Raw genomic sequence first — 27,575 nt, forward strand, 5'->3', positions numbered from 1 at the left:
CATTCAGGTTGTCCGCTTGGTGTTTGAGGAGTTATGGAGGGCATAAGGGGGTCAGTCAGTGCTAATAACGCTTGGATGTCCCTTGTACTTACTTCAAGAGACCTCTTATTTCCCTTCCTGCTCTGTTTTTGTTGTTTGTTTTTTTTAAACTAATGCGTCGTTACGGAGATATAAGGGTTTTAAATATTAAGTGTCCTAGAGGTTAAAATGGAGCTCTCCCCAGAGCCCGGCACAGTCTAAAAGTTGCCATGGTAACCTCAAAAACTTGAGATTCAGAAAATCATGGTTTGAACACACACAAAAAAAGATTGTTTTAAAGACCAGTGGGCAATATACTAGCAGTATACGAGTTGATCTCACGGGCTTTTAGAGCGATTGCTGCTTTGAGCTATATAGAAGTAGACGTAGCCAGAGTCACCATCGCTTCCTATTGCAGAATTTTCATTTTTGTTTTGGCGTTCTGGAAGTTCATTAATAGTGTTGGGGTGCGTGCGCTTAGCCTTAGAGAGTACAGCTGAACCCCGTTATAACGCGGTGCTCTGGGTCCACACAATGCGATCGCGTTATAAGCGGATCGCGGGGAAAAAAATGGCCATGATCAGGGCTTCCGCATCCGCCAGAGGGGGAGAGCTGGGATAACTCTCTCCCAGCTGTCCCAGACCCGGCGGCGCGGCGGCACCCCCACGCAGAACTACCCGTCATTTGTATCAGCTCTCTTCTCTCCCTGCTGCGGCCTTCAGCTTCCAGCAGACAGGGAGAGAGAGGAAAGTAGCTGACTCGTATTTTGCCATCTCTGCTTATTAGGCTATCGGCAGACGGATGGGCAGGGCAGTTATCTAGCAACAACAAAGCTTTGGGATCCGACCTTTGTTGCGTAAGTGTTTCTGTACCTCGGGTACGAACTGATGATGAAACCAGTTTTCGAAAATGCTGGAAGTCATCCATGCATTTTTACTAAAGTCATAGGAAAAGGCACAGAGGCCATATTCACATGGTGGAAGCACTGTGGCGATTTAAACTTGCCTATGCAAGGTGGCTTCCGTTTGTGATTTCCTGTTTGGTTAACACAAAAAGGTACGGTCACTCTGTCTTTAATTTGTTTAAAGCCTTGTTTTTCGCTGATCGTCATTCTTACAAGCCAGAGTGGTATTCAGTAACATTTTGTAACACAGTCCAGTCTCATCGCGGTTATAAACGTGTTCTGCGGTATAGCCACCATCTTTAATTATCTTCTGAAGCTGGGCAGGGTACAAGCATGCAGCTTCATCGTCAGCTGAACGTATCTCTCCTGATATATATCGTTTTTGGTTATTCCATGTTGCCTTTTTATGCGATTTAGCCATCCACTACTTGCCGTGACTGAGGTTGACACGTTTCCGTGAAGTTAGTTGTGAAACTTTTTGGCTTGCGTTTGCAGATGGGGCCCAGACAGAGGCGGGCCTTCGGATCTTTCTTGGACAAACCACTGAAACACAGCTTTATCCAACTAGCTGTCTTGAGGTTGACGTAAACGATTCAGTTTCAGTCCATCGTCTGTTTCTATGGACATAGCTGCATCACGAAGTTTCTCCTCCTCCTTTTCCATCCACGAACTGTAGACTTGTTCACTCCTAGATCTCTAGCCACTTTGGTTTGCTGGACTCCAGATTTTATTCTATAAAGCACAACAATTTTTTCTTCTAAAGTAAACTTCTTACGTTTGTTTGAAGTTTCCGCCATTTTTATCTGCCAGGGGTCTTCCCTATGCCATTTCCTGGGGTTCAAAACCTGAGGCTTTTAACAACGGAACTGGGTGGGTTAAACCTGAGGATTTTCCTAGCTCTCTGACAGCACAGTGGGTGGAAGAATCAGACTGACAGAGATACCCCTGAACAGAGAGGGTCAGAGCTTTTTTTATGTCTCACTTTATGTTAATGTTGTATTGTATTTTACTACTTATTTGTGTTGCTTATTTTACAAATTTTTCTTATTTTACAACTTGTATTACTTATTTTACTAATTCACTGCGTCGCCGTGGAAATCGGAATCAAATGACGCTGCAGGGTCACGTGACATTGCGTTGCCATGGCGACGTGATGTCACATGACCCAGCGGCATCATTTGACGCCGGAGCAGGGGGCGCAGGCAGCAAGCTCCCTCAATCATGAAAAGCAGGGAAAAATGAAAACACATGGTAGGAGATCTGCTTCTTGGCTTATGTCATCGGGAGCCACTCTCAAACCGTGTTATAAGTGGATCCGCGTTGTATCGGATCGCGCTATAACAGGGTTGAGTTGTATATGTTTGAATTCGAAATGGCCCAGGGGGGCAAACTGGCATTTTATAAAAGCATGAGCCCTGGTTCACAATGTACAGCATCCCACATGTGCTAAAGATTGGAACAAATTCATTTTTGTTTTATGGGGACCCCGAGGTCAAAAAGTAGTGAATACATTTGTGTGAGATTCCAGAAATCTCAATATTTGCTGTTTAAAGAGTCAGTTCTAGATAATTGGGGGAACAATGAGCAACCTGGTAATGTGAAAGATTAAGTCCTTTTTTTTATTTAGTGAAAACAGGATGTCAAACCGGTTTACAGTTTCGGCTCCAAACATCTTCTTCTTTTTTTTTTTTGGTCTCCCAAAATGTAAATGTTAATATTTCTCTGTATTTGCTGTTTTCAGTTATTATTCACTTATTAAACAAACGTTTGAAATGTTGTCATTTCGGTTTTTGTAAAACACATTCATGTGCTTGTTTGTTATTTGTTACATCTATGCACACACACACAAACTAGACACAGAATGAATAAGCAAGCACATCACCCTGGATAAAATAACTGGATAAAATATACAGCACGACGCAAGTCAGTAGCAAGCAAAGAATGTATTAGAAGTCCAAAGGGAAAAAAAAGTTTCTGTCCTCACAGGGAGCTTTTTGTCAGGGCAAACTGACACACGACACAATTTCAGGGACTATTCCTCTCCCAACAAGAAGTCAGAGGTTAATCCGTAGTGTCGTTTACAGATAGACATTAATGCAAAACGAGAATGCAAATGAGTGTTTGTGTTTTGTTATTGCAATCTATATGCGACTCCCCAAATCTTCCCAAACCAAGTGGCATGGGTAATAATGCCTCAGGGTTCCACTGATTGAACTCATTACCTGAAGTCTTCTCATAAGCGCATTGTGTCCCTGTCTACATTTCATTGGATCTCCTACCATGTACATGTCAGGGCAGTATATGGGGCGGCTCGTGTGATTTTAATCTTGTTCTGATCCCCCCTCAGGCTGGCAACCTCGTTACTTTGTGCTGGACAGTGGTATCTTGTCTTATTACGACTCGCAGGAGGATGTTGGTAAAGGCAGCAAAGGCAGCATCAAGATGGCTGTGTGTGAGATCCGAGGTGTGAACCCCTGCCATGTACCTCTCCTTCCTGCATCACCAATATATACCCACTCTACTGTCCTCTGCCTCTATGCTTTACAGCTTGAAGTACCCTTGGTGTGAGCTATACTACAGTAGTTCTCTGTGATCATGCTTAGACCCCTTCCTCACTTAGTGCCGCTTACCTCAACAATTTCTGACCCCAACCTTGCACCAATCTAAGTTCTCTTTCTGCTTATTGATGCTTCTCATGTGGATGAGCTGGGCTTTTGTGTATCCCTCTCTTCTAAGCATGTTTACACTACACTTTATCCTTGATGTTCCCCACATTCATTAAGAGCGCTCTGTCCACAGCGCTCTTTTGTGTACAATGACTGTGTTTTGTTCTCCTGCAGTGCATTCCTCTGATAGCAGCCGGATGGACCTCATCATCCCAAGGGAACAGTGCTTCTACTTACGAGCAGAGATTGCGGCTGACAGGCAAAAGTGGCTGGTGGCCCTGGGATCTTCCAAAGCCTGTCTGGGGGACAGCGCAACCAAAAGACCGAGAGGTTAGTGCATATATCTCCTAGAACTGCGTGCACCATGCACATGGGACATTTGGAAACCTCTCAATAGCAGAAACAAAACCTTCCAGCAGACAATTGAAACAATAGTGATTACTGTAAGCATCACTTTTGAGACAATTGGAATTCAGCTGTTGGGTTTCAATTATGACTCTCAGGGTTATGTTCCCTTATCCTGTTGTTTTTCAAATCAGTTACTGCTGGGAATAGACCACAAGCCCAGCCTAGTAGCACTGATTCATTTGGAAGAGCTGCTGCTACTTTTGATCCTACAAGCTTATCTAAGACTGCACCCATTCTTGTCATTGCTTTGCAAGATAATGAGTTGGAAGTGCAAGATCCCTTATTTGCTGTTCCTTGTGTGTCTTGATTTAGCCCTTTCTAAATTTGTTCTATCAGTCAGTCTCTGTTTGATGAAGGAAGGTCATATTGCTAATACCCACTCAATACCTTTTTTTAAATGTACAACCTATATTCTTTTGGGGTATGTTGGGATTAATCACGACAAAACCATTACTTTCTATGCATCATGCATATATTTAATACAGTTTATTTGTCAGTATATTTTGAGTGCTGGTATTTCTTCCCGGCGAATAAAGGAAAGAACATTCATTTCGATTTACCACTTATAGGCTAAGTAAAATGAGGCACAGGAAGATAAAATGATTTACTGAAGTTTACACAGCTTAATATAAGTGACTAAAGCTGGAATTGAACTCATACTTGTGTGAATAAATGTCACGATTGGGAAGTCCTTCTGTTTTTATCTTCAGTTCTTCTACCCCTTTTCTAGAAATGTGCCTACTTTGGATATTAAAATAGCCACCATAATTTATAGAGAATAATAATGGTATAAAAAACAGGTGGAAATTCTGCAATACTAAACTTTTGGTATAAAAAGGTTTATATAGTCGTCATTGCAGGATACGTTACTAACATATCTTTTATTGTTGGGAGAAGTTCAGTAATAGCCAAATCATTACATTTTAATATTCAAGGACTCTACTTCCACAAGCTCAGTGCCACAAGTTTTGCACAAAGCAGACACGGTGCTTATATTTAAAAAGGGAGCTAGATCACAACCGGGGTATTACAGACCTGTAAGCCTAACCTCAATAGTGGGGAAGCTACTTGAAGGTATAGTATGAGATAGTATTCAGGAATACCTCATGGATAACAAAATTATTCGTAATAGTCGGCATGGATTTATGAAGGATAGGTCGTGCGAAATTAACCTTATTAGTTTCTTTGAGGAGGTAAGTAGGAATTTAGACCAGGGTAAAGTAGTTGATGTGGTCTACTTAGATTTTGCAAAGGCTTTTGATACGGTGCCACATATGGTTACTGTACAAATGAAATGAAATTGAACTAGGTAAAAATATTTACACCTGGCTCCAACAGAGATTTGTCATAAATAGAACTTTTTCAGGTTGGGCTAAAGTCGTGTGTGGAGTACCTCAAGGATCGGTTCTGGGACTCCTGCTTTTTAACTTGTTTATTAATGACCTTGAGGTTGGCATAAAGAGCAAAGTCTCCATCTTTGCTGATGACACTAAATTGTGTAAGGTGGTACAAGCAGAGCAGGATGTAATTTCTCTCCAGAAGGACTTGGATAGACTGGAAATATGGGCAGGTAAATCACAGATGAGGTTTAATACAGATAAATGTAAGGTTATGCATTTGGGAAACAAGAATAAACAGGCGACTTACAAATTAAATAGGGAAACAGGTGAATCCTTGATACAGAAGGATTTAGGAGAGCTTGTAGACAGCAGGCTTAGAAATAGTGCCCAAAGTCATGCAGTAGCTGCAAAGGCAAACAAGATCTTATCTTGTATTAAACGGGGAATGGATGGAAGGGAAGTAAACATAATTATGCCCCTCTATAAAGCAGTAAGATCACACCTTCAATATGAAGTACAGTTTTTTTGGCACCACTCCATAAAAAATACGTTATGGAACTAGAAAAAGTATAGAGAAGAGGCCCGAAATTAAAAAAGGGGATAGATAATCTGATTTATGAGGAGAGGCTAGCTAAATTAGATTTGTTTACATTAGAAAAGAAGTGCCTAAGAGGGGACATGATAACTATATACAAATAGTGTATTTGTATATGCAGTACAAACGACACAGAGTCATCCCTTAAGGTTGGAGGAAAGGAGATTTCACCAGCAACAAAGAAAAGGGTTCATTACAGTAAGGGCAGTTAAAATATGGAATTCATTACCCATGGAGACGGTGCTGGCAGATACAATAGATATCTCCAAAAAAAGTTGGACATCTTTTTAGAAAGGAAAGGTATACAGGGATATACCAAATAAGTAAACATGGGACGGATGTTGATCCAGGAAGAAATCTGATTGCCAATATTTGGAGTTGGGAAGGAATTTATTTTTCCCCTTATGAGATATTAGTTGATGACATTTCCCTGGGGTTTTTTGTTTGATTTCCTCTGGATCAAAATAATGTAAGTACAAATACAGGATAAGTATCTGTCGTCTAAATTTAGCATAGGCTGAACTTTTTGGACATATGTCTTTTTTTCAACCTCATCTACTGTGTACCTGTGAAACTATATCTATATATATATATATATATATATATATATATATATATATATATATATATATATATATATATGTAACGGTATTTCTGGCCCGACCTGACCCACCCAATCTCACATTGGCCCCTGTGGTCTAACCGGACCCCATTACAGTGTAGATATGCCTGATGGTGCACCTGTTGGCTACAGGACTCCTGAGTCTCCCGCATGATGGTGTGTGGGGAGGACCCGTCAGACAGGCAGCTGAGGTAGTGTGCTGAGTCTCACCTATTTCCAGTGCAGCGCCTCCACCTCACCAGGGCCCCTGCGTCCGCATGGGGATGATCCTGACGAGGAACTCCTCGGTGGTGCAACCTCCTGTGCAATCATTGGACTCTCACACACAGGGGTTTCTCTGATCAGCTCCATCTTTATTGTCACGGTGGGCATAGCTGCCCTCCACAATGGGGTGTATTTAGCCGATCATCTCGCCCGTGCTCCCCTTTGATAGGTATGTCACCTAGATGAGGGATTCACTATTCCCGCAGGAATCACTGCCCTGTGCCAGGTCCCTGGACACAGTCTCCCATGGAGTTACTAGAGCATAACTAACACTCTACAGAACTTGAACTCCTTCCTGAACCTTGCAAGAACTTTCCAGCAACTGTACTCGCCTTGAACTCTGACAGAACTAACTCTTGACACAGTGCTGTGCCTTATGTAACTTCTGAGGCTGACACACCTCTGACATCACTAACCATGGAGTCAGAGCATGTGACCAGTCCCATCCATACACAGGGCACCCCACCAGGGTGTGAGGGAAAACCTCCATGATTACTGCTGGCATGCCCACACTTACCAGGCCTTGCTGCCAGCAGGAGAGATGACTGTAGGCATTTTACATGACCGCTACATATATATATATTATTATTATTATTATTTTGTTTAACTGACAAAGATATATATGCCAGATGGTGGTCCCTCTTTCTATTCCTCAAAAGGAGGAACTAGTCTTGACTACAACTGATTGACGAAGTAGATGGTACTGTAGGTGGCTTGAATCTGTTCGATATTAAGTCCAGAAATCTAACATGTAAAATTAATTATTGTAATACAGTATGTAATTAAGTTATTATTATATACATTTGAATAAGTATTTAATTATCTCTCTCTGTATCACTGTCTCTGCCTCTGTGCTGGTCTCTGAGCCATCTCAGTTTGCGTACGCTGTCTCCCACACACACTTCCTTCCCCAACCAACACAAGATTTATTTATTTATAAAAATGTATTACCAGGAAGTAATACATTGACAGTTACCAAGGGTAACCTAGTTGCCAAGATGGCACCAAGGGTAGGGATAGGTTGCTTTAAAGGAAGGGTGGTGAGATACTGCAAGATCTGAGGCCGGCGGGGAGACCAAAACAAGGTTTTGCCTTCATTTCGCTATGGGCGCCAGCATGGAGTTTCGAGCTTGGGTCCACATTTTTAGATCTACGTGGGGGTGGGAGGCGGAGGGCCTGATTTCAACAACCCAGGACTTGCTCGTTTACAGGCATATTCTCATTAACATTTTTCTGCCACAGAGATGCCCCCTGACAGTGAGTCTCTGAGCCAGAAGTTATCAGAGCTGCGACTATTCTGCGATCTGCTCATGCAGCAAGTGGTAGACGTGCAAGGGGGGGTGAACCCAGATGACCAAGGATGTGCTCCTGATATGGAGGTAAAAGCACTGTGATGTCGCTGTGGAGAAGAATGTCAATTATTTTGTTTACAAGACGTTTAGGTAAAACAAATAAATAAAAGGTTCAGGAACTTTTGGTTATAAAAGTAACATTTGTCTAAGAAAATTAAATTAATGAAAAAATGATCTCTCTTTTTATTATAGAATAATAGCATAACAAATGTTGCCCAAAGAGCTTTTTCCTATTATTTAAAAGGAACAGAGTCCTAAAATAAAATACAGTGCTACTAATATCTGTAAACAGCGCTGTGCGAGGAAGCCATGTGTCAGGAGTTAGGCTACTGTCTCAGAAAGCTGTCTTCTGTAACCTTATATACACCTTTTCTTACTGGGACATTGTGTTACATTATCAGGAAATGCTTGTTTTTTTTGTCACACTATGACTAATGAGGTAGTAGTTTATTTTTCTGTTCCTGGTTATGTTTGTTTGTTACAATTTATTCTTTATAGACCATTTTCTTTAAAGTCACGGGTTTCGGGAGGCAACCATGTTTGATTTGTGAAGAAATGTGTGACACTGGAGGTTTCAGAAAGCTCTGAGTGCATTGAGTTTCATAACTAATCCTTCTGGCTTCTGATCCCAATGGAATAGTCTCAGGGTACAAATATAGAAACTGAGACATCACGTGAGAAAATAAGTTCCACTGCTTGTCATTACACCAGTGTTTATTAGGAAAATAGCATTGAGGGTCTCTGCCAATGTCAGATGTACATTACAGCGGAATAGTTATTTACACCTCATTCACATGCACATTTTGCATTTTAGTTACTGAGTTGCTGTGGTCACAGACACTTTAGAATCAAGTAATGTCTGTTACAGCTATCCCGTGACTCAGATGCTCCCTGCTTGGTGCCTGAAAATAAGATATTGGCCCACGCTTACTAAGTAATGCTCTGCCATAAGAGAAGTGGATGGGCTGCACCGGGTCTTCCGGCAGCAGATTGTGTCTTACGCCAAAGCACTGACTAGTATTTTTATAGTGATGATGGCCCATCATCCTCATCCATTTTAGGCACTCCTGAGGATCTCCAAGTGCTATGGGTGTGTTCAGTATAGTATATAACCTATCATGTGATGGGCACGGTGGCCAGCATGCCTGCCTTTGTGTCAGTCACTGATCTGGCCTTAAAATATTCCAGTTTGTTACTGACTTTGTGTGAGACCTAGGAAGTTGTATTTAGATACTGTGCAGTCTGGAGAGAAAATACCTTCCTGTGGTATGTGTGACCAAACCAGTGTAACAAGTTTCCTGTACAGCAGCGAACCAAAACACCAAATTACATGACTAATGTATAAGATAAAGAAGGAAGATGCAGGTGTGGATTTTTATGAGAGGCATTTAACCCCTTTCAGTGCAGTAAAGGGTTTAATATAATAAAGCAAGGGGAGAAGTATGGTAAAGTGATGCTGACAAGTCTCAGCTAATGTCCCTCTCTCTTCATTAAATGGTAATACACCAAAATGTGTTTGTTATTTTTCATGTCTGCACAGTGAAAATATACATTTTCCTTGTGATATTGCCAAGCTGTGTAAGGCTGCGCTTCTAGTGACGGCGACGCGACGTCGCGTCAAAACAAATGCATTGTCGCGGCGCGACCAAGCGACAGTGCTACCAAAAATCTGGTAGTCACTGTTATTTGATTTTTTTCAGCGACGGTCTCCCTTTGTGGCCAATCAGAGAGCTTCTCCGTCCCTCTGCCTTCCCCCTTTCTGACGTCACTGGCCTTGTAGTCAGCGACGTCGCCTAAACTTTAAATACAACTGGTCGCAATGGCGACGGGTGACGTCATCGGTCGCATCGCCGTCACCGGCAGTATAAGCGCAGCCTAAGAGTACGTGCAACATTTTGTAAATATATGTTGCTAAAGTAAAACGGTGATGCTAGCAAAATGTGTATTCTATTTTATCACTTTTCTAGCACTCTATTCAGATGGTCCCTTTGTTCTCCATTACAAACAGATGTTGGGCTGCAGTCTACCTTTATAGACATAGGTGATGATTAAAATATGTCCATTTGTCTCATAGGTTACACAGCGTTGTTTCTGTTCACAAATACCATACAAGTACAGTATTGCTATTCCTGGATAAGACAAAAAGGGGTTCAAGCACACATACCATTCAAGTGAAAACCCAGTGAGCATACTAGTGATATAATAATAAAATATGTTACAAATGGAAGTAGTGCAGCTCCAGAAAAAGGACTCAATCCAAAGTCCAAACAGGTCACTGAAGCAGGAGACCAAGCGCGCAAATACTCCCAGGATTATGGGAAAAACAAGAAAATGAACATATGGTGCAATCTTGTTTGGCTAATTAATTAATACGGTGACACTTCATAAGTATCTCTCTCACAATTGTGAAGATGAATATAGGCAGTGCACCCTGGGTCAGATAGTGGTTGAGGACTGCAACACTCCTTCCTGCTGTTTACACCTGTGGTGGCCGTCCACAGGGAATGATGCCCAGATACAGAAAGGGGAAAAGACCAAGAGAACTTGGCCCAGGATCCTCAGGATAGTTCACCACACATCTTGGGGGTCTCTAGATGGTCTGCACGCTCACCCTGAGCTCACCCTAGGTGGTCCATATGCTTGTACTTACAGCACTTTTGTAAGTGTATCACATTTATTTATTTAACATTATAAAATCAATCTATACAGGCATACCCCGCTTTAAGGACACTCACTTTAAGTACACTCGCGAGTAAGGACATATCGCCCAATAGGCAAACGGCAGCTCACGCATGCGCCTGTCAGCACAAACTGAACAGCAATACCGGCTCCCTACCTGTACCGAAGCTGTGCGCAAGCGGGGAGACTATAGAGCCTGTTACACATGCGTTATTTACATCAGTTATGCACGTATATGACGATTGCAGTACAGTACATGCATCAATAAGTGGAAAAAAAGGTAGTGCTTCACTTTAAGTACATTTTCGCTTTACATACATGCTCCGGTCCCATTGCGTATGTTAATGCGGGGTATGCCTGTATATCTGTGTTCTGTTCTTCACATATGGGAATTTGCCCATCCTTCCTACCCTGTTCCTGAGGGATGCCCTGCAACAACATTTGAAGAAATCTTCTGTGAGTTGGTGACTCTCAACAACTGCACCGCCTATATTCATCTTCACAGTTGTGAGCGAGATACTTATGAAGTGTCACCGTATTAATTAATTAGCCAAACAAGATTGCACCATATGTTCATTTTCTTGTTTTTCACATAATCTTGGGAGTATTTGCACTCTTGGTCTCCTGCTTCATTATTATTCCTGGCTCTTACAGGGGAAGTCTCTCCTAAAAGCAAAGTGAAGCTCATGGCGGTGGCATGTGTTCTGTACTTTAAATGGAGGTGGTTGACTCCATTTTACACAATTCTAGCAAGTACAAATATTTTAAATAATTTTGGAGTATTTCTGTAATGTTCACCTAACCTCTTCTGTGATAACACTGTTTATAAACTGTTGTAGGTGCATGGAAAGAAGGGTGGGGGAGATTGTTCATCCAAAAATGTTCATGTATTATTTGGCTATTGATAATTTCTTTAAATAAATTAAAGTGATTGAACAATAATTACCAGATAACATTCGAATGAAGGAGGCCAGAAGAAATAGAAACTGCCTCCTATTTCCATTTGATCTTTTTGATCTATTTAAGCCAGTTAAGTTGCCAAGTTATTTATTTTCTCATTATACGGGATTGACCTTATAACTATTGATACTGGCTATTGCAGTGTAGTGAATAAACCCATTTACCTATCCTCAGTAGCTTCCTATCTTTACAGCGTCATCGCAAAACCTTGTGGCGTTGCTGTAGGCAACTTGTACAACTTAGCTCAGGTTATGGAAATGCCCATGTATATTCATGCTGTCCCATTCCAGGACGTTCCACGCAAGACTGGTGCCCCTATCCAGTTCTCAATTTATCAAGTGTAGGTACCAGATTGGCAAACGGTGTAACTATTATCTTAAGGATGTGCAAAGCCAGCAACCTATTCACTGATAAGTATTTCACCCTGTTGAACTCTTCAGCTGACCTAGCTGCCAGTTTTGCTTTGTGAACATGGAAGCAAACTGCAAACAAGAAGCACAGAACATGGTTGGGGGAATCTGTGTGAGAAAAAGTATTTTTTTTTCTTTTTTTTTATGCTTGTTGCTCTTTGTATAATAGTAGATTTTGAGCATTTTTATTTTTACCATCTCCAACCTTATTATTTTACAAATATCAATGTGTATTTCTTGGGCTTTTGTCATTCAAAAATCAGTATCCAATGTTTACAGTTGGCGTTAAACCTGAAGTTATATCTGGATCTAGTGATTTTTTTTTTTTTTAACGAAGATGCAACCAAGAATGAATAAACATTTGTACATGTTACTAACTGACCCAGATTTAGTATCTGTCTGCCGGGCTGGACTGTGGTATACAGAATTACAGCCTGCACGTGTTTTCAGCTGGTAATAGTGATACCATGCTACTGGATGGAGTTCATATAGTGATGGTCTGCAGCTTAAAATGAGTTCCTTTGGTGTTCTGCAGCTTAAATGTTGGGATGATATTAGCAGGTGGATGGGGTCAATTAACTGCGGTTATGCAGCTTGAACAGAGCTAGCATATGGATGCTCTATAGGAGTTTAATGAAGAGATTCCCTGCAACGGATGACAACAGGATGGTACTGTAGATGCTCTGCAGGGCTTTAGCTGCAGAGAAGGGGAAGTGGAATGATGTTCTGCACTATTGGCTCAGGAAATAAATAACATTTGTTTTCACTGCCCCTCAGAAACTAAGTACTGCCTGTTCTGTGCTGCATGGGACCTGCACTCACATCTGTTCTACACTAGATGAGTGTATGAAATACGCCAGCACCACCCTGGACCCTCGTCTGCCGGTCCTGCCCACTGATATTGTTGGCACCAAACTCCCGCAGGCTCGAAAGGTATTGTATCCCTGTACAAGAGGTTCTGTGTGTTGGTTTGGAAAGGGAGAGTTAGCTCTGCTATATTCTGTGCATGTCCTCTGTAAATACAGTTTTGGTAGGTGTTCATTGCAGCTCCTGAAGCTGTACTCTTCTAAAAGTAAGCCTATCTTACCTTGCAACTTTCTGTGCTGTACTTGTTTGAAGAAGTTGGCCATTGGCCCATTGGCCCATTGGCCATTTGTGAATGGGGAGCTTGGTTCCTAATTTGCTTGGACTTTCTGACCCATCTATAACTTCTTGTGTTGCAGGTGAAACGTTCTCTCAGTCATTATGGAGTGCAGACACCACAGAGGTAAATATGATAGGATTGGGAAATTTCTTGAGATCCGTTAGCAGGTTAATTATTTGAAATCATCAAAACTATTTCTGATCTTGAAACTAGAGTTTGAACGGGGTAGAGTTATTGTAACAGAGAGTTCCTGCTAGTTATCCTAGTTTACAAGCTGATCCTGTTAAGGAGTTACAAGCAGTTGGTTAGCCATACAGTATACTGGACGGAGACATGCAATGAATGAGCTGGTCCAATTTCGTCTCCCCTGCTTATAGGATCCTGGAGAGTCCACGGCAGGCTGACGGAGTCACCGTACTTCGGAACCTAGAGGAAATGGTGATGGTGCGCTCACACACATGGGAACCACAGCCTCACCTGCCTTCCAGCAATAACACTAAGAGCAAAGAGGGACTTTTGCCAGCCAGCCACACTGCTGAACATGTAAGGACTCCAGTTACTATTACACACTGCTGAAACACAGCTTAGTCAGGCTAGCACAAAGCACTTTTTTGTATCTTGATGTATTTCTGTCTCTGTGGGGTGTCTTTAGCTTTCTTATTCCTGTCTGTATTGTGTATCTGTGTGTGTCTCTCTCTATCACGCCCTCTGTCTCCCAGTTTGGTTATCAGCTAAACACCAGGAAATATTGGTCAATATGTGAGAGAGAATAATACACATACTGTAGATTGCTGTAGGAGTAGAGGAAGAGAGATAGTTCTCGTGAGGGGAGCCAGGTTCGAGAATGTCAGCGATAACTTTTGGTAGGTGAGGGAGATTGTTTTCAGGAGACAATAAGACAATTCCAGAGAGAGGCTGAAACATAGTAAGTGGAAAACACAGGGACTGTTCTGAGACTTGGGTAATTCTATACAGTGTGAAGTTGACATCACAGCCGTTTTCAGGAGGAAATCCCCAATTCGTTCAAATGGATTGTCGGACGAAAACGGCCAGAACGGCTGCTTGGGAGAATATAAAAAACGGTCCTTAGTGTTACTGAATATATGAATCTATTTCCTTTTCAGAAAGCCATCCGATGAGACCAGATTAAACATCAAGCACCTCTACGTATCTTTTGTACAGAGAATATATTATAGATATTTTTGTACCAGTATGATTTTTACATCAGATCCGAGCCACAGACCGGTCAGATTTTTTTTTACACCCCCTTTACGCACCCATCTTGTCTTGATTTGTATGCTGTCTGTCCTGTATGATTTTAATGTCAGACCATTATGCTGTATAATTTTTTGTAAAAGAAAAACATATGGGGCGCAGACATAGAATATAAAAATGAAAAGGTTTCAATTTAATAACACGTAAAATAAATCACTTGCAAAGGTAGGGTAGTTGTAGTGTAGTTGCCTGTAACGTGAGACCCCAGTCCCTTGTTAACTCGATATCCCTGACGATGCCACATGAAAGTGGAGGAAACGCGTTGAAACCTTTTAATTTTTATATTCTATGTCTGCACCCCATATGTACTTTTGGAGGTATTCTCACAAGGATTGGTGATCCTGGAAATGGGCAGCACATATAGACCTACATACCATCTGGAAAGGAGGACAGTGGATCGGGTCAATTACCATACAGAGACCACAGTACCTCTATTTCTTCAGCGTTGTTTTTGCACAGTCACACACTTGACCACACCATGTATTATCATTATCTGTGCTCGCTACTGCTTTACATCTAAGGGAACTTATCTATCAGTGGTTTTTATGATATTATATTTTGTACTAATTTTCTGTGTGTATCTGTTTCATTGCATGCACTTACATATAGGTCACCTTTACCTGACACCCTCAAGGACTATTTAAACTCCTACACATAGCCAAGCTCATAAGAAGCGCACCTGAGTACACCTAGGTGTCCTCTTTTTCCTTTATATACATTTTTGTACCTGGTGTAATGCTCCTTTCCTTTGTAACCTTTAACCTCTGTCTCCAGTTCTACTCTCACAACACTTTCATGTAAACTTTTGGTTATAAAATAAAGTCTGTTTGTATTTTTCCAACACATAGTTTGAAAAGGTTTTCTACACACTTATCTATTTTGTGGGTTATTATCTATTCATGGAATGAATGTTTCCTGTCACCGCCTTTACCTGTTACTTTGGGGGACCAAGATCTGCTTGGTATTTTACCACCAAATTATTTTTGAAGAGCAGCCACACTTAGGCACAATTTTACTAAATGGTGCTAAACCTTAGCACAACCATAATACTCACTCAGATGAGATGTAGTGAGACCAAACAACGTTTATTAAATCTGAGACCTAAAGTTAACTTGTTGCCACCCCTTCCACGTTATGTAGGGAAACCAGACCTTGTTGAATACATATTTGAATAAACAGTGGTTTGCTTCGTAAACTCCAACAGAGCAGCTACTTGGGAGGGATATCAGTAACAGCAGGTTCAATGTAATGAGGCACCTGACCAAAGAAAATCCTATACTTGAGAATTATAATTCTAGACTTCTCTCCTAGAAAAAAAGCCTACTCATTCAGTACAATGTTTATGTAACGTAGTGCTCACACAAACAGAACTCAACGGCGAGGCCGAGGTGGGGATTGGATAAAACCGACCTCCAGCCACGTGAGCGTATCCGGAGTGCAGAGTCGTAGTCGTTAAGCTGGGTCGGGGTTAGAGAGGTGCGGATCGTCGTGGGTACTTGCCGTGGTCTGGGGTTGAAGAGTTGCGGATTGCCGAAGTACTTGCCGTGGTCTGGGGTTGAAGAGTTGCGGATTGTCGAAGTACTTGCCGTGGTCTGGAGGGGAGAGAGCCGGAGTCTGGGTACATAGCCAAAGGTCAGAGAGGAGCTAGAGAAAATCACAGGACAAGGTAACAAGGCAGGGATGCAGTGAACACTTTGCACTGGAAGAAGTATTATTCTCAGCCATATACCAAGGGGCTGACTGAGGCAATATACTACCAGGGACCAATAGGAGACCAGCAGGGAAGAACGTCAGCAATAAGTGGTTGAGTGGTAGCTGGGGGAGGAGTCCGCAAGAGACGTGATGGTCCAGAGAGACCAGGCTCTGCTTGGCTATGTGCACGCGCTGTTCGCGCGCCGTGCACACGCGCCGCCATCTGCACGGGACCGGAGAGAGGAGGCGGGACCCGCGGTGACCATCTCCCTAGTTGTGCGGCGCCTGTGTATGCGGTAAGTCCGGCAGACGGGATCCACGGGGCTGCAGGAGGAGTCGGGGGTGGGAAGCTCGGCGATGGTGCCCAATTTTGGGCTGTGGTGGGTTTGCTCCTCGAGGTGCGCGGCCACCCAACCCTCGCGAGCCCTTACAGTTTATCAGCAAAATATACTGTGGTAGCACACAACAAGGACAATTTAAGGTTACAAACCTGGCATAGCATGTACAGTTTCAAAGGAGATCTGCAGAATGCTACCAGGCAAAATAAACTCAGCACAAATCTCTTCTACAAATCTCCAACATCAAATAGGTGGAGTTGTCTATAGATTTTGCTATAAATCCTCCACCACTGGCTGACACTGAATCATTACATCAAAGGCACTAACCTTCCATGTTAACAACAGTTAGCCTCTTACTGGCATTCTTTATTCAGAAATCACAATGATAAAACCCTGGCCTGATGAAGGGTTCAGTAGTCACCTAATATGTGGCATGTTTTTCTCCTCATCCCACTCTACAACCTGCACTCTTGTTCCCCTCCGCTCACATCTCCGCTCGATTCTCCACTCCAATTATTTGTACACTAACTTCAACCTCTCTGTACACCGGCTCATTTCCCTCATCCTTCTGTCACACCCACCCAGAAGAAATCTTCTCTCAATCCTGTCTCCCCATCCACCTACAATCCTATAATTTGCATCCAAACTTCTCGAGCTACTCATTTAAAACCGCACTTTCTCACTTCTAACTCTCTCCTTGACAATAAATATAACATTTTAAAAAAGGTACACTACCATCAAAATAATCTATAAAAGGAATAGGACACAACCTCCCCTAATCCAAAGAATATTATCAATAGAAATAATAATAGATGTAAATGATACACAATAAATAGACTAGAGATGCTCCACTCAAGACCAGGAAATTATGTAATATGGGGGGGGAAACTCCATTCACAGGAACCTGAAATAAATCGGACACAGAACAGGCGAATCCAGGTGAATAGTACAAGATTCATTTATTACATATCACAAAGAGACATCAAGAGGAACAGGTTAAAACACAAGTAAAAACAATCACTCCGGAGTAAGGTAATTGTAAGTAACTATTACAAAATTGTATGACAGCCACAGCTAGTGTTATATGTAGATCTCGCAAAAGTAAAAGGAGGAAGCAGAGATTCGAACTCTTACCAGTCTAAAGTACCTGGGTATAGCAACCATTTAAACCCTGGTAAGTAAAGAAATGATACGCTAAATAGACCCCAAACACAGCATAACATGGAGCAACAGTAAAAAGGTTAAAGAATATATGAACAATAAGCAGATGACTAATAAATCATTATAACTAGTTATGGAGATGCCTCTCAATCCCCGCATGGATACAGGAGAAACAGGCAGATAGGGAGAGAAAATGTCAATAATGCATCCCACATGTCCATGGTCCGGAAATAAAATATTAAGTCATATCATGCACACAAAGTGTATGGACATTATAGCCTTTCATATGTGTAGATGAAGAAAGTCCCGAACTTGCAACAGCAAATCAAAACCTCCCGGCATATATCAGTCGCATGGAGCCGTCCATACAACCAGAGCAGGGAGTCTCGGTACCGAAAGTGATATCCGACGTACGTTTCAGACCAGCTTTGTCAAGGGAATAAGTATTAGATCCTCCGCATCTCTTTAATAGTATTTGTCTGGCTGACGTCATACTCATCATAAGTGGAGCATACCGGCAAAATATTAAGCCAAAACTGGATAAGTGGAGAGATAGGATAATTATCCAGATAGTAACATATCAATGAATAACACATAAGCATTAATAATCATGACGTATCTGCACAGATATTATTGTCTAATCAGATGCAAAAGCTTGCCATATAATAAACATGCTGAATAATTAATTATATTTAAAGTAGTACAACCATAGTAGCTATAGGTAGGATTAAAGGAAATCGGTAAACTGTAATGCCTTATTTATACCTTTTGGCGTAATAGTTGAAAGTGTATTGTCCAGTTGCTTTTATGGATAAATAACGTCCGATCTAGATCCCCGCCTCTAACTCCTAAAGAGACTTGTTCTATACCAAAGGCCTGTAGACCGTCTCTCCTTGACACACTGCAGTCTGGATTCTGTCCTAACCCTCCACTAAGACTGAGCAGGTTACTAATGATCACAACGACTGTTCTCCTTTCTTATTCTTTTGGACTTTTTTGATGCTTTTGAGACTGTTCATCAACCCCTCCTTCTGCACACTCTCCATTCTCTTGGCCTCTGCGATACTGCCCTCTCCTGGTTTACATCTTACCTATCTAACCATACTTTTAGTGGGAGTGAGCAGGACGATGTGCTAGCAAACGAAACACTAACAGTTGGTGCACCCTAGGGCTCTGTTCTAGGACCTCTACCCTTCTCCATTTATACTTCTTCCCTTGGTAAACTAATACAGTCATTTGGTTTTCACTACCACATCTACGTTGATGGTACCCAAATCTAGCTCACCTCTCCTGACCTCTCAAGTCTTGAGTCACTAATTTACTTTCTGCTGTCTCCTCATGGATGTCCAATGTCTTAAACTCTTCTTTAACTCATCCTATCTTAAACTAGTTTTCCCTCCTTCTAACTCTCTCCCTTTACCAGATTTCTCACTTGCAACATAAGATTGCACCATAATCCTGATACCCCAAGATGCTGTAGATACCTAGATGTCATTCTTGACTCCTCCCTTCCCTTCATCCCACACATTCACCACCTCTCCGAATCATGTTGTTATGCTTCTTCTTTATCCTGGACCACTTCTCCCAGTTCAGACTCAATAGAGATATTTCAAAGAAATTAAACAAGAAAGAGAATATTGTGCAGTATATAAAAACACTTCTCTATAGTAGTATTCTCGTTTTCAATTCACTTACAATAATTAAAATATCAAATAGCTTGTATCTCAGTATACTGAGTGTCCGTTCAGTGGGTATCAGCTACGGACTTTCCGAGAGTTTCAAATGGGTATGGCCAGCTAGCCTGCGGCATCCTTCATCTATTCCAGTTCTTTTGTATCTCAGTTCCAGTGAGAGACCGTCCTAATGCAACGCGTTTCTCTGGAACCACTTCATAAGGAGTTCTCAACTCGTACGTGATGAAAAATGCCGTGGGCTATCCGGCCATACCCGCGTGACACTCTCTAATAGTGCCAGCTCAGACAGAACGTGGTGCGACGGGCGCGTGCTTACGTGTGCGCACACGTCCGTCGCGATTTCGGGTTGTACGGTGGGAGTTTTCAAACGGAAAACTCCACCGGCGGCAAAGTGCAGTGTTGTCGCTGCGACATTTTGCCGCCACAACCCGAATTGAAATTTGGGGTTTGCTACTGTCGCGTGACGTGAGCTGGTTCAGCCAATTGAGGCGGACCAGCTCCATGATGTATAAGCAGACGTGTTTTGTTTAACACTATACCAGCACATAAACAGTGTCCAAAGCAGCTAAAATATTTTTTGGGGCCCAGGACAAATGTAAAAAATGGGAGTCTCCCACAGACCTTACAACATAATTACACCTCGGTTTACTTTGCTTTGTCATGTCATGTCCCTCTATCCCCTCCGTCAACAGGTTTTTCTCCTCTTCCCGCAGCATGTCTTTCTTCTCTCCCTCTGACCATGTCTTTGTTTCTTCTCTCCCTCCGACCATGTCTTTCTTTCTTCTCTCCCTCTGACCATGTCTTTCTTTCTTCTCTCCCTCAGACCATGTCTTTGTTTCTTCTCTCCCTCCGACCATGTCTTTCTTCTCTCCCTCTGACCATGTCTTTCTTTGTTCTCTCCCTCCGACCATGCCTTTCTCTCTTCTCTCCCCCCACCATGTCTTTCTTTCTTCTCTCCCCACCATGTTTTTTCTCTTCTCTCCCCCCACCATGTCTTTTTCTCTTCGCTCCCCCCACCATGTCTTTCTCTCTTCTCTTCCCCCACCATGACTTTCTCTTCTCCCCCATTATGTCCCTCTCTCTTCTCTGCCCCAACATGTCTTTCTCTCTCCTCCCCCACCATGTCTTTCTCCTCTCCCCGACTATGTCTTTCTCTCTTCTCTCCCCATCATGTCTTTCTCTCCTCTCCCCCACCATGTCTTTCTCTTCTCTCCCCCACCATGCATTTCTCTCTCCTCTCTTCCATCATGTCTTTCTCTTCTCTCCCCCCACCATGTCTTTCTCTCTTCTCTCCTCCACCATGTCTATCGCTTCTCTCCCCCCACCATGTCTTTCTCTTTTCTCTCCCACACCATGTCTTTTTCTCTTCTCTCCCCCCCCACCATGTCTTTCTCTCTTCTCTCCCCCACGATGCCTTTCTCTCTCCTACCCCCCACCATGTCTTTCTCTCTTCTCTCCCCCCACCATGTCTTTCTCTCTTCTCTCCCCCCACTATGTCTTTCTCTCTTCTCTCCCCCCACCATGTCTTTCTCTCTTCTCTCCCCCCACCATATCTTTCTCTTCTCTCACCCCACCATGTCTTTCTCTCTTATCTCCTCCACCATGTCTTTCGCTTCCCTCCCCCACCATGTCTTTCTCTCTTCTCTCCCCCCACCATGTCTTTCTCTTTTCTCTCCCACACCATGTTTTTTTCTCTTCTCTCCCCCACCATGTCTTTCTCTCTTCTCTCCCCCCACCATGTCTTTCTCTCTCCTCTCCCCCACCATGTCTTTCTCCTCTCCCCCCACCACGTCTTTCTCTCCCCTCCCCCTCACCACAATGTCTATCTCCTCTCCTCCCTGCATGTCTTTCTCTCCCTAGCATGTCTTTCTCTCTCTCTCTACCCCCCCCCAGCATGTCTTTCTATCCCCTCTTCACCCAGCATCTTTTTCTCGCCCCTGCCCCCTCCCCCAAGATGTCTTTTTATCTCCCCCCTCCAGTATGTGTGTCTCCTCTTTCACCAGACAATGATTCTCTTCTTAGTTACACTCTTCGGCCCAGATGCACGAAGCTCTATGAAATCATGGCAAATAACGTGATGTTACCTAAATAGATAGCAGATATTATTTTCCTTAAGTTTAACAGGTATCCACTAAGCTAATTACATGCAAAAACAACATCCATTAGTTATCTCATTAGAATAGCTTTAAGGCCACACCATACGTTAGAGCTCTACTGTTCACACTTGTAGCTAATCATACTCATAGACACTCTCCTGGTTTCCTTTAAAAGCTGACACTTCCAGGTGTGAGTAGTAGAGCTCTAAAGTATGCCGTGACAGTGGAGCTATGCAGCATCTGAGATAATTCATTGCTGGAGCTGCTGCCCTGAATAGAAGAGGTTGTGAGTTCTGATCCTGTTGGTATTGATCCTCCTTGTTAAGTATAGGTCTTATAGAAATCTTTTAGGTGGTGTGGAGTGAGTAATTTAAATATACTTTGTGTAACCCTTCTTTACTTTCCCTTAGACTATCTTAGATACACTATGGTGGGGGCCTAAGTCTTAGTTCCCATTCTAATATTGTGAAACCACGTACTGAACATGCATCCCAAAAGTCAGATAATAGGTCATGACACGTGTCCTTGAATAACAAACATGTTTATATTAACCTCATATTATCACAGATAGGCAAACATAAATATGATCCTCAATCGGATGATCATGTACATAGAATTACTGTGTTTTAAACGCTGCACAGTCATGTATCAATGTCTCTCCCTGTATTTGTACAACCCCTTGTCCGAAGGGGGACTATGTGTTTGGTGCCGGCACAATGTAGAAGCTCCTATCAATGTGAGTGTATCTGTAGCAGGTCTGTTCTTCAAAAAGTGTTTGGTACCCTTTCTGTAGTGTGGGATCTTTTTGTCTTGTTAACTTTCATTTTCTCCTTGCTGCTCCACTGGGCTTCCATGCCTGAGAGATTGACTTCCAGTCTCTCCTAGTCCATCCTGAGATCACTCAGGCTCCACCCTGGATTGACTCTGCATGCTGTTGCAGCCCCTCTTAAAGATTCCTTTCCTCTTAGTGCCTCCTCTTCCACAGCCTTTCCTATGGACTGCTTCTCTGTCTATCATGTGTCTATGTCACACTGGAGAGGAATCTGCAAGGGGGCAGTGTGAGTGTCTAGCATACACCATACCGGGAGTTACATTTGTTTATTCCATTAGCACAGGGGTCTCTAACCCATCAGGTGTGCCCATTACATCAGGGGTGCACAAGACCCAGAGGTAGCTTGCCTCTAAGCAGTAAAACAACTATAGATGACCAACCGTCATCTATACCTCAAAGCAGTACCACCAAAGCCTGTGTGTGGGGGGTATTGTGTGTGGGGGGTATTGTGTGTGGGGGGTATTGTGTGTGGGGAGGTTTGTGTGTGGGGAGGTTTGTTGTGTTTTTGTTTTGGGGGTTGGTTGTGGAGGTATTGTGTATGTGTTTGGGGGGTATTGGTGGGGTATTGTGTGGGGGGAAGGGTTTCACTGCCCTGATCATCAGAGGACCGCGGCACAGCTTCACCACTATTACTGGAAGATTGTTGCCTGTGTATGATCTGATGCACAGGGGTGGTCACTATTGGTAATATTGTCTGCTATGATCACTATTGTAACAGTGATGATATTGTACCACATCAACGCCTCTACTCATGCTTACAGATATTGTCAATATATGTTTTTGTAGTTCGGGATCATTTTCCTTGATCAGAAGTAGCTCTCATTACAGAGAGGGTTGGAGACCCCTACAGTAGCGTATGTAAGGTTGGCTCCTTTCTTAACGCACGTGTCTCTCCATATGTTATTTGGAGGGAGGTTTAAAGGGATATATCTATGTGACGCCATGTGGCACCGCGCGGCCATATTGACGGGTTGCCGGATGTATGTCGGGAGACGAAGGTAAGTGCTAAATTTAAAAATGTTGACCGGGTTAGCCTTCTGTAGAAGGTGGCAACCCTGGTGTTAACAGACAGGTATTCTTTTGTCATACAATGTTATTGTCCTCCCTTCCACACTGTACTGTGCTGGGGAATATGTTGACGCCGTACAAATAAAAACGAATAATAATAATGTTTTATAATTGTAATTCCTGGATAAAAAATGGCCATTACATTTTATTTTAAACAAAAGGATAACGTGCTGTCTTCTAGAGTGTTATTGACTAAAGTCTACTAGCTGCAAAACTGGAGCCAGACCAGTCCACAAGACGTCACTATATTTATCAAGGAAAAGGCGTCTCATTGAACGGAAATGCAGTTTCTCCTTTGATAAATCTAGGGGAAATCTTTTGCACTGGTTTTGCCCCAGTTTCTGGAAGACATAACTCCAGTAGTGCCTATGAGATCTGATCACCAGCATGCTACAGCAAAACAACAAAAGGAAAGAATCCGTGTAGAAAGAATAAAAAAGCTTAATAACAAGGAGTCAACAAAAATTATTCCACTTAAATTGGCATAGGCTCATTTTTCTTTTAAATGAGGAGTGCCACATACTCATGGGGGGTGTAATGTATCTGAATCTTCCGTCTTAAAAACTGCGGCAAAAATAACACCAAAATTATCAAAGAAAAGAAACATTTCCATTTGGGATATCTTTGGTTGATAAATATTGTGCAGTCTTTGCATCACAATTTCCCCAGTTTTGTAGCTCGGCGCCACGGAGATCCCATAGACCAGGCCTGCACAACTCCAGTCCTCGAGGGCCACAAACAGGCCAGGTTTTCAGGATATCCCTAAATCAGCACAGATGACTCAATTAGTGGCTCAGTAATACTGAGCCACTTTTTGAGCCAGCTGTGCTGAAGTAGGGATATCCTAAAAACCTGGCCTGTTTGCGGCCCTCGAGGACTGGAGTTGTGCAGGCCTGCCATAGACTGTTAGGTAAAAGGCCGCATTAGAACTGCCAATAACTAGATCAGACCAAATAGTGCATCAAGCCAAGTATCCCGTCTTTCACAGCGGCAAGTGCTGTAAGCTCTTGGGAGAGTGCATTACTACATCAGGGTTTTTCTTTGCGCCCCCCTGCCTGCTCTCCTCCCCTGCTCATGCCCCCCTCCCTCACGGCCCCCCCCCCCCTTATGTTCTCTCTGGCATCGTTGGCATAATTTGACGTGAAGACGTCATGTGATGTCGCGTTGCCTTGACGACGCGTCACCAGAAGCCGCCAGGGAGCAGGTAAGAGACTGCTACAGAGGCCTCGCACGCTCCCCGGCATTTTATTTAAATGTTGTTGAGAAGAGCTCGCCCTCCAGTATTTTGTGCACCCCTGCATTATATCACCAACTCCCTGCCTCCAAATGTGTCTATTGATGAACTTACTCTCTTTAAAAAAAGTTGATTGCTCTTTAAAGCTATTAATACCATCACAGGCCCAGATTCACAAGGCTCCATTATTGACTTAACGAGATGTAACTTAAGTTAACGCCTTGCTAAGTGTTAATGGGTATCTTCAAAGGTCACCAATGCTGCGTTAACTGCTATTTTCAGCCATAACACGGCCTTGTGTTACTATAACGAACGTCGCAGCTAATGATATGCAAAATTGGTGTTCCCTCTAACAACGCACATACACAGAGCTCCGTTATATTTAACGCAATGATTTAACGAGACGTTAGTTAGGTCAGAGCTTGAATCATACTCACAGGTGCAGCGCCTCCATCTCGTGCAGCCCCCAGGTGTATGGGGAGAAGTCTCTGCAGAAGAATCTCGTCCTCATACTCCCAATAGTCTTCACTCTCAGGCAGGAGGTATAATAAAACTCAGGATTCTTTATTCTGTCTCTGTATTCAGCAGCAGCAGTTGATAGCAGCTCAGAGGGTGCCCACCCTCAGGATGTGCCTGGATCCACTCCCAGCCAAAGGGCACCAAGAGTGGTCCTTGCTCTTCCCTTATCCCCTGGTGGGATGAGAGGTAACGGTTTCCCACCGCTCCCCTAAGGGAGGGCCTCAAACTGCCAGAGCCCTGACAGCTTAGTTTGGGTAAACCAGCCTCTATTATGGTAGAGGCAGACTGGCTAAATACAGGAAGCGCAACTCCTTAAGTCAGTTCCAGTGAGAACCAGCCCCCTGTCCCTGATTGGACAGCAGGCATGATTGCCCACCATCTCTGACTCACTGAGCTGCATGTTTGGGGAAAACCCATGATTACTCCTGGCAAACCTACCCGTACTAGGCTTTACTGCCAGGAGGAGAGCAGAGCTATAGCCCAAAAAACAATCAGGGCTACTTTTAGTTTTGTGGATTTGCGTTAACCTCAGGAAACATAACGTCTGTTACTTACTTTGATAACATGACGTTATGAGCCCGGACTTAGTGGTGGTTGGTGGATCTGGGTCATAAAATCCGGTGTTAGTGGGTCCCATAGGTTGATAGTGTACTCGGTGAAAAAGCGCTTCCTTCGATTTGTTTTATGTTCAGTAGACATGTCCAATAAGCAGAGATGATCCGACGGAGGGAAGCGGAGCACAGCTGTGGAACAGTGGGGCCACACACCGACAAGATGGGTTAAAAATAAGCTTTATTCCATGGTGCAATCGTGGGGGGGACACGGAGGTAAACTCTGACGCATTTCAGCCGCAAGGGCCTCTGTCCTAGTGACATACCATCACAGGATCATCACATTACCTGACAGTGTTTGGATGTTACCATATGGACAGTTTATGCTCATGCTATGCCTTATGAGAGCTATATATGCACCAGGTCTAGGAGACTCACGAGGCTTCTTTATTATTCATCTGTTACGGGACTATACATATCATTAAGAAGTGTATGTGGATTTATGGTTCCTCTTCTTCTGAGCACCGTAGTTTGGACTTCTTTCCAGTGTACATATGACATGCCCAATAATGTCAGTAGGTGTTCTCTTGTCATAGTAGATATTTCAGTTTGTAATTAATGTATATTTTTACTCTGCATTTTTTTTTTTCTCCCAGTGTTTATTTTTTTTAATTCTAATGATTAATGTAATTTACCATGTAACTACTTGGTCTCCCAGTCTGCAAAAATCCTTGTGTAGCTCTTCCCTTGTTGATTTGACTTGACTATTTTGTACAATTTTATGTCATCTTTAAATGTATCCCTTCCTGATGATATTTGATGAATATATTAAATAGTTTAGGTCCGTGTGCAGACCCTGGGTAACGCCATTCTTTACTCTACCCTAGTATAAAAACTGGCTATTCAGTCCTACTATTAGGGGCCTATTCATTACCATGACCAACCCACAACATTTTTTACCTGTCCAACCCCTGAGAGGTGGTGACACATGAGGAGGGGGAGAAGCGGTGGCACACGAGGGAGAGGGGATAGGAGGGAGAGGACAGGCACATGGGGAGGAATAAGGGGTGACACATGAAGGGAGGGGAGAGGCAGTGACACATGAGGGAGAAGAGAGGGGGGACACAGGATGGGGATAGTGACTGTCTGTACCTCATTGCTCGCCGCTGCCTTCCCTGCTTGGCCTGCTCACGCACTAATGCACTAATGCACCGCCACGGCCTCCCTCTCCCACTCGTAGCTTGTAAAAACTGGCTTGAAAACTGTGACAAAAATAGCATCAAAATGATCAAGGAAAATAAACATTTTCTTTGTTTACATTGGGATTTCTTTGGTTGATAAATGTTGTGTAGCATCATCAAGCCCCCTGCGGTCCGACGTGACGTCTGGGAGGAGGGAGTACACAGGAAGGTTGGATATATTGCCACTTGCCCCGGGTGAGTGGTTATCTGCAAGGCTGCATTAAACTCCAAATATTGTCAATGCAAAATTAATGCACAACAGCATGCAATTTAATGCAATAGAAATCTATCATTTTCGCCATTTTCATTCAAATGATCTATGCATAAAAAGAGATGCTTGATGTGTAAAATAAAAAGGGGACAAAGAATAAAATAAGCATTATGATATATTTTATAAAGACAACAAAAGTATACCATCCAAAAAGGGAATTGTTCAGGAAGTCTGAGGTTATGTACAATTTGGGGTTTGATGGTTTTCAATTACAATCAAGGATGTACAGTTCAATCAGAGT

At 42.9% G+C, this 27,575-nt stretch overlaps 1 protein-coding gene across 1 annotated transcript in view; it reads left to right on the plus strand.

Moving 5' to 3' along the window:
* Positions 1–16,358, plus strand: part of LOC142490023 (pleckstrin homology domain-containing family A member 3-like) — a 29,903-nt gene extending 13,545 nt beyond the window's left edge. Inside the window, exons 2-8 of the mRNA XM_075591792.1 lie at positions 3,270–3,386; positions 3,763–3,918; positions 8,060–8,196; positions 12,996–13,151; positions 13,442–13,485; positions 13,740–13,905; positions 14,487–16,358. Coding sequence (XP_075447907.1) covers positions 3,270–3,386; positions 3,763–3,918; positions 8,060–8,196; positions 12,996–13,151; positions 13,442–13,485; positions 13,740–13,905; positions 14,487–14,501 — 791 coding nt within the window. The 3' untranslated portion in view covers positions 14,502–16,358. The remainder of the gene's footprint in view (positions 1–3,269; positions 3,387–3,762; positions 3,919–8,059; positions 8,197–12,995; positions 13,152–13,441; positions 13,486–13,739; positions 13,906–14,486) is intronic.
* The last annotated feature ends 11,217 nt before the right edge of the window (positions 16,359–27,575 follow it).

The sequence above is a fragment of the Ascaphus truei genome, chromosome 3, assembly GCF_040206685.1.
Source record: "Ascaphus truei isolate aAscTru1 chromosome 3, aAscTru1.hap1, whole genome shotgun sequence".
In the NCBI taxonomy this organism is placed as follows: Eukaryota; Metazoa; Chordata; class Amphibia; order Anura; family Ascaphidae; genus Ascaphus; species Ascaphus truei.